At 39.2% G+C, this 8,235-nt stretch overlaps 1 protein-coding gene across 1 annotated transcript; it reads right to left on the bottom strand.

Moving 5' to 3' along the window:
• Positions 1-235: 235 nt before the first annotated feature.
• Positions 236-1,207, bottom strand: LOC102389395 (olfactory receptor 11L1-like). Its single transcript, XM_006070004.3, has one exon. The coding sequence runs from the start codon at positions 1,205-1,207 to the stop codon at positions 236-238; it is 972 nt and encodes a 323-aa protein (XP_006070066.1).
• Between the last annotated feature and the right edge of the window lie 7,028 nt (positions 1,208-8,235).

The raw sequence follows: 8,235 nt of genomic DNA, 5'->3' as shown, positions 1-8,235 counted from the left end.
CAGTCACTCAGTCATGTCTGACACTTTGTGACCCCATGGACTGCAGCAGACCAGGCTTCCCTGTCCATCACCAACTCCTGGAGCCTGCTCAAACTCATGTCCATCGAATTGGTGATGCCCTCCAATTAACTTGTGGAATTTAATGTAATGAAATGATGGCATTCATGTTTCAAGGCTCTGAACCTGCCACTCACTTTTCCTGAACTTAATTCACTGTGTTCTATGTTGATTTTCTTTATCTGATAAAGAGATTTTCCTTCATTCTTACCCCATAAATGCCACAATTTCTTCTCATGACTTTTCTAAGAGCATCTTTGAAGTCTTTGTTCCTCAAGCTGTAGATGACAGGGTTCAACAGTGGGGTGACCACAGTGTAGAAGACAGAAATAATCTTGTTGATATCTGGTGACAGGGGGGCACTGGGGCGAACATACATGGAGATCATGGTTCCATAGTAGATAGTCACAACAGCTAAATGGGAGCCACACGTGGAAAAGGTTTTCATTCGGCCAGAGGCTGAAGGAATTCTCAGTATTGATGATACAATAAAAACATAGGACACCAGTGTAAGAATAAAGCAAATGCACAGCACAGCAACTGACAGGATAAAGATGACCATCTCAGTGACATAAACACTGGAACATGAGAGCTGCATGAGGGGAGGGAGGTCACAGAAGAAATGATTGATCTGGTTGGGCCCACAAAAATCCAACTTGGAAATCATTAGAGAGGGCAGAAATCCTGTGCCAACTCCTGTCAACCAAGAGATAGCCACCAACTTGGTGCATATCTCAGGACTCATCAGGAAAGAGTAGTGAAGTGGACTACAGATTGCCAGATATCGGTCATAGGCCATCACAGCCAGAAGAAAGCACTCAGTAGCCCCGAAGAACACAAAGAAGTAGAGCTGTGCTATACAGGCATGGAAGGAGATGGCTTGACCCTGGGAGACCAGAGTGGCTAGGAGAAGGGGCACAATGGTGGATGTATACCAGATCTCCAGAAAGGAGAGATGTTTGAGGAATGTGTACATAGGTGAGTGCAGCCGATGGTCCTGGCTCACCACTACAATAATGACAATATTCCCTGTCATTGTGAGGAAGTAGATGAACAAGAAAATGATAAAAAGCAAGGTCTGCCACTCAAGAAGGTTCTGGAATCCCAGCAGCTGAAACTCAGTAACAGTGGACAAATTTTGGGACTTCATTGCCTGTAGAAGAGGAAAACATTTTGGAAAAATATTGTTTGCAAGGCACAAAAATATTTATAAATACTGACATCTTGAACTTCAGAGACTAATTTTTAAATTAGTTCAGATCTTTAGGTACTGCATTTTAGGAGAGCAAATGCATGATTTCATCTTGCTTTTAAAGAATACATTTTGAGATTAGAACCTGAATGTGGATATGAAGTCTTGTAAAGAACTTCAGAAAACTTCATTTGTTGGATTCTCTAAATTCTACAAGTGGTCTCAGGTTCAAAGACATAGGCCAAAAAGGACTCTGACTGAAATCAAACTTAGAAACCAACAATAAGAACAAAGTTAAAAAAAAGTCAAGCACATAAGGAAGTAAATACCTTCCTTTTCTCATATGTGGGCTTTGTCTGAAAAAGAAGTTAGACACAGCATAACTCCTAAGATACCTTGGGAAAGTTTCTCCTTTCAAACAATATTTAAGGATAACCTGCTCTCCGTGTGCATGTGTGTGTGTACACTTTTGTGAAGCTTTGTACTCAGCTAACTTGTACCTTCATTGCTGTCCTTGTCCAGCTGGATACCATGCTCAGCCACTGTAATCACTCCTTTCTGTATACACTTCAGTTCAGTCACTCAGTCATGCCCGACTCTTTGCGACCCCATGGACTGCAGCATGCCCGTCTTCCCTGTCCATCACCAATGCCTGGAGCCTACTCAAACTCATGTCCATTGCATTGGTGTATATATTCAACAATAAATTTTTTCCTTTGAAAGTGAAGTGAAAGTGAAATTCGCTCAGTTGTGTCTGACTCTTTGCGACCACATGGACTATAAAGTCCATGCTATACAGTCCATGGACTTCTCCAGGCCAGAATACTGGAGTGGGTAGCCTTTCCCTTCTCCAGGGGATCTTCCCAACCCAGGGATTGAACCCAGGTCTCCTGAATCATGGGCAGATTCTTTACCAGCTGAACCACAAGGGAAGCCCAAATTTTTCTTTTGCTTTCATTCAATTCATTGTCATAACCAGTTTTTGTTAGTCAACATTCACCTGCCATACATGAGTTTTCTTTCTGTAAAGGAAGTGAGAGACAACAATGTAGCCATTTTAAAATTTACAACCAATACATTCCAATGCATCCTTATTGCTTGGAGCGTTCATTCTGCATTTCCTTTATTTATTCACTTTCCATTTTCCTTAGTGATTGTATCACAATGTCCTTCTCTTTTCAAACTCCCAACACTTTCTTGTTGTGTATCTATACCCTCAGCAAAATATTAATGCCTACTCTACTATTAAACAGCAACAACAACAACAAAATAACCAGAAAAACAAAACTGAAATCCTCCAAAGGGAACATCCAAACTCTCAGGCCACTAAATTCCCCGACTACCTACCTGAGTTCCTGTGCATCTGCTCCCCATTTCTTCCTCTGAATAAACAGTGTAAGCCCAGGTTAAGGCAAATCCCTCTACAGGTGCTTCAGGTGTTGCATCCTCCCATGTAGTTGAAGGTATTGCTGGTATTACTCCCCCTTCAGATCAGATCAGTCGCTCAGTCATGTCCGACTCTTTGCGACCCCATGAATCGCAGCACGCCAGGCCTCCCTGTCCATAACCAACTCCTGGAGTTCACTCAGATTCACGTCCATCGAGTCAGTGATGCCATCCAGCCATCTCATCCTCTATCATCCCCTTCTCCTCCTGCCCCCAATCCCTCCCAGCATCAGAGTCTTTTCCAATGAGTCAACTCTTCGCATGAGGTGGCCAAAGTACTGGAGTTTCAGCTTTAGCATCATTCCTTCCAAAGAAATCCCAGGGCTGATCTCCTTCAGAATAGACCCTTAATAAACAGTGGCCCCCTCTCAGTTGGATCATTTCCTCAGCTTGTCAGCATGCTGGCTTTCTCTCTCTTTTATAAAGGCAACCAGAGCAATAAAAGGTCTTGATGCTCTTCTTTTCTACAAATACTGCCTACATTTGTCTGTTCCTTTTAACCCCCTCCCTTCTGGAAGGGAGTCTCTCTTCAGTGCCTGTATTCCCTCTTGAATCCACTGAATTATGCTTTGCCCTCTTCATGACACCAAAATCATTGTGCTGCACTATTGCCCTTCAATCATTCATCCTCATTCCTAATCATCCTGATGTGTTGATGGTATGGCACATTTGATTTTTCCCTCTTTCTGGGGCTACTATGCATGACCATGGGCTCTCTGAGTTCAGCTATAGACTTTTCTTTCCACATTTTATCCATTTCCTTTTTCTAGCATCTCCACATCCTCTAACCTGTAAAATACATCACTTTGAGGCTGAACATCTCTCAATCTACCTTATTTCCCACATGATTTCAAGCAGTCTCTTGATTTTAAATGCCGTCCTTTGCCTTTAATCCCCTAAAGTGTGAATCAAGCCTGAATATAAGACTCATGTAAACAACTGCCCTATTTGAAGTGCATACTGACACATTCAATCAGCATCTGAAACAAAACAAACTATCCTGCATTCCTGCCTCACCCCCAGTCTCCTGAAGCAAGTCTCTCTCATCTCATTAGGTCCCTCCATCCTCCCACTTGCTCAAGCCAGAATTAAATATGATTCTTGTTTGTCACAGACCCAGTATCAGATTTCTCACCAAGATTGCCTGGCTTCACCTGAAAGTATATCCAGAAACTGCTCACCATTTGGCAACTACATCGCAACCTCTCTGGGAGAAAAAAAAAAGTTCCACTTACTCTTACCTGGATTGTTCAACAGACTCCTTGCAGTCCCTCCACAGCTACCTGCCCTTCCTTCTTCAATAAATCCTCAGTAAAGCAGCCAGAGTGAAACTTTTAGCACAGAGTATGCCATTCCTCTGCTTAAAGCCCACAGCAACACCCAGATTCTACAGGAAACATAAATATCCCTGAACTGTTCCTGATAAGTAAATGAAACTATGTGGTTAATCAGCTTATTTATATGTTTCATACTTCTCTATTTTTGCTATGTTTTCACCTCTTATACTTGGCTAAAGTCACTAGGAATATTATCTTCATTTGACAATGAAATAGTCATACAGAGTAAAAATGATATTTTAACAAAATCCATGTTGGGCTTTCCTGGTGGCTCAGACATTAAAGAATTTGCCTACAATGCAAAAGATTTGGATTCAGTTCCTGGGTTGAGTTGACCCCTGGAGAAGGGAATGGCTACCCACTTCAGTATTCTTGCCTGGAGAATTCCATGGACAGAGGAGCCTGGTGGGCTACAGTCCATGGGACTGCAAAGAGTCGAACAGGACTGAGACATTTTCACTTTCATGCATTTGTTACCAGGGACACACTAACACATCTCTCTTTTTTATCTTTTCATTTTTTTGTAAGTATATTACCATGGGACTCAATTAAATATAAACAATGAATAGATTAAAAAAATAAACATGGAGAACAATAAGGGCCCACAGGGAGCTCACAGGGAAAGCAAAGGAGCATTGTATTATGATTGACTAAGTTTATAAGGCATTTGGCCCAATTTCCTAGTCATATAAAATTTCTCCCATAATGCGCATCCAAGGGAACAAGGAAGCTGAACTTTACTAATCACCATTCTTTGGTTAAATACTTTCAGAAATGAGGAACTCAACCCTTAATGAAATAATGATCATTTACTGATTATTTCCAAGAGTTAGAGTCACCTTAACTGCATTAAGCTTAAAAAAAAAAAATCTGTTTTCTAAAATGCTGTAGAATAAACAGTGTAACCTCAGATCTAATGCTGTAGCTTTATTATGAGAATTATATGTATAAAATTATAAAAAAAATAAATATAATCAAGAATGTTATTGTTTTTATATTCAATGTCACACAGAGTCATTTAAATGGCCTTTGGCATCTCAAGACATTTTTGATTACTTTTCAGCTATTACAGTTTTATATGTTAAACAATTTAGGCAAGATAATTTGTCTCAAAGTAGATAGAGTATCAGCAAATGCTTAAAATTGCCTTGGTAATGAGGAATAGTCTTTAGAATTCAATATATTTACTCACAGCAACCAAAATAAAATTTGTGCCATCAATACCAAATGTACCATTTATTTTATTGTTTTTTTTTTTACTTTTTTTTTAATTTTATTTTATTTTTAAATTTTACATAATTGTATTAGTTTTGCCAAATATCAAAATGAATCCGCCACAGGTATACATGAAGCTTCGGGCCTGTCCCCAAGAACCTCCCCTACCTGTCAATAACCACAGCATGAAGAGCCCTAAATCATGGATACCACATCCGCCTTGCCCTCCTGGAACCCAAATGTGGGCTGTGCTTTTTTCTTGAGTGGAAATTTGCCATCTTCTGTTGGAGTTTGATGCTGTAGAAAGCAGACTTTTCCTTTCAATAACTCTGTGTTTCTTAGGGACCTGACTCTTCCGAGTACTCTGTTCCCCAGATATATATATATATATATATATATATTTCTGTAATTTGCCAATCAAGCTAGTATACAATGGAACCAACCTTCTGAGATTCAACTCTGCCCACTGAGGTTTATATGTCAGTAACACTCAGGATAGATGCAGTTCTTAAATTCTTTTGAAAGTATATTTTTAAAATTTAACTTAATATCAATCCTAATGATGCTTGACTAAAAGTTAAATCAAATTAAAAAGTGTTTTTTTTTAATCTAACAAGCAGGTAATTAGTGAGAGGACTGAATGTATGACAGTTGGGTTTTGTTGCATGGTATTTCTTCATCAAACTTTAATTACAGTTGTGGCTAAATTTTAAAAAAGTCTTGATTGAAATAATTGTTTTCATTCATTGAATTAAAGCAATCTATACACAAGTTCATGGCACCCCACTCCAAAGGCAATGGCACCCCACTCCAGTACTTTTGCCTAGAAAATCCCATGGACAGAGGAGCCTGGTAGGCTGCAGTCCATGGGGTCGCTAGAGTCAGACATGACTGAGGGACTTCACTTTCACTTTTCACTTTCATGCATTGGAGAAGGAAATGGCAACCCACTCCAGTGTTCTTGCCTGGAGAATCCCAGGGATGGGAAAGCCTGTTGGGCTGCCATCTATGGGGTCACACAGAGTCGGACACGACTGAAGCGACTTAGCAGCAGCAGCAGCATACACAAGTTCATTCTGAGTGTTACTCTGTCAATCTAACAACAACAACAAAAAATACAATATGTGAATCTGAGAATTAGGAAATAAATTGAAAAATAAAAAGGTTTTAATCCATCCATAATATAGCAGGATTAAAAAGTTAAGTGTATTAAAGTCTATTTAATTAAGAAGATCTAATTTATTAAGATCCCCTGGAAGAGAGCATGGCAACCCACTTCAGTATGCTTGCCTGGGGAATCCCATAGATAGAGGAGCTTGGCAAGCTATAGTACATAGCATCACAAAAAGTGGGACACGACTGAAGCAATTTATTAATATTTATTAATATCACATGCAATTGATTAATATTTTAGTTGTTTATATCTTTTAATTTAAAATAACATATTAAAAGATTGAACAAATGAAAAAAGAAAAACAAATTACAATTGCATTTATTTTGGCTGGGTTTATCATTAATTTATTCAACAAATATGCATTTGGTACTTACTATGTGCTTGGAACTCATCCAGGCATTGGCATTCACCAGTGAATCACACAAACACTATAGTCTGATGAGGTAGGCTGACATTATTATTTATTAGTGTTTGACTTCCTTAATATAATTAAAAAATATTTAAACTAATGATTTTAAAATAATGTGATTCCTGTGTATATATATTTTAGAAGACTTTGAGAAGGAAAGAATATGCAGATTAAAAATATCCCTTTAAATATCTATAGTACTGTCTCCCAGAATTAGACACCTCATACTTTACCTTCCATACTTTTTTGTGTCCCACAAGTGGAGTAGTATAATTGAGTTACTACTGTATAGCCTGGGCTTCCCACCCAGCTCAGTCCGTAAAGAACCTGCCTGCAATGCAGGAGACCCAGGTTCGATTCCTAGGTCAGGAAGATCCCCTGGAGAAGGAAATGGCAACCTACTCTAGTATTCTTGACTAGAGAATCCTATGGACTGTAGCCTGGGGTCACAAGAGTCGGACATGACTTAGCGACTAAACCACAACCACCACCACTGTATAGTCTTTAGCTTGGCATGCATGCATGCGTGCTAAGTCAAGTTGTGTCTGACTTCAGTTGTGTCCGACTCTGCAACCCTATGGACTGTTGCCCGCCAGGATCCTCTGTCCGTTGGTTCTCCAGGCAAGAACACTGGAGTGAGTTGCCATGCCCTCCTCCAGGGTATCTTCCTGATTTAAGGATCTAACCTGTGTCTCTTATGTCTCCTGTATTGGGAGGCGGGTTCTTTACCTGTAGTACCATCTAGGAAGCCCCAATATCTTGGCATATTGACAGATAACTTTTTAAGCCTGGATCTTGCCCCTTTTTTGCAGAAAATTTTACAGATAATTTACATCATAGGTCTTTTCACACGCTGTTGAATTTTGGGAAAATAATTAACATTTATGGACTGCATGATAGCTCACTCTTTGGGGTATGGTTTTCATATCTAATCACAAATCCAGATCTTGTAATTCCTGCTTGTTTATTGAAAGAAGATGTGAGAACTGATAGGGTGTGTAGAGCACACCAGAAGCATCATCAAACACTACACCTAGATTTAGAGCTAAGACAGGGTAAATTTGTATACCTTGCATTTGCTCACATCTCAAATTTCTCATATTCAATATACAAATGTGGTTTACAACACTTCTTTAGAGAGTGATTGCAAATCTCACACAGGACATTGCATATATTATTTAATTTATTCCATAAGCTATAGGGGGCCCTTACTCTATGAAGCCCAGAGTAAAAGACTCTGGAATAAAAATATGAATGAGATAATATTCTTTTCCTTGAATCTATCAAATGACCTTAAAAATTGTTAATGTAAATCCATTTTAAAGTATAACATTAGGGAGTAAATCTACTTTTGTTAACATGTACATGTGATGATTGGAGATCATATGCACAGAAAACAGCCCAC

The sequence above is a fragment of the Bubalus bubalis genome, chromosome 9 (genome assembly GCF_019923935.1).
Source record: "Bubalus bubalis isolate 160015118507 breed Murrah chromosome 9, NDDB_SH_1, whole genome shotgun sequence".
Lineage (NCBI taxonomy): Eukaryota > Metazoa > Chordata > Mammalia > Artiodactyla > Bovidae > Bubalus > Bubalus bubalis.
Note: the sequence above shows the minus strand (reverse complement) of the source record. Positions and strands in the feature narration are given on the sequence as shown.

Excerpts from the sequence above, each read along its gene's own strand:
- LOC102389395 (XM_006070004.3), bottom strand. The coding sequence starts at position 1,207 with ATGAAGTCCCAAAATTTGTCCACTGTTACTGAGTTTCAGCTGCTGGGA.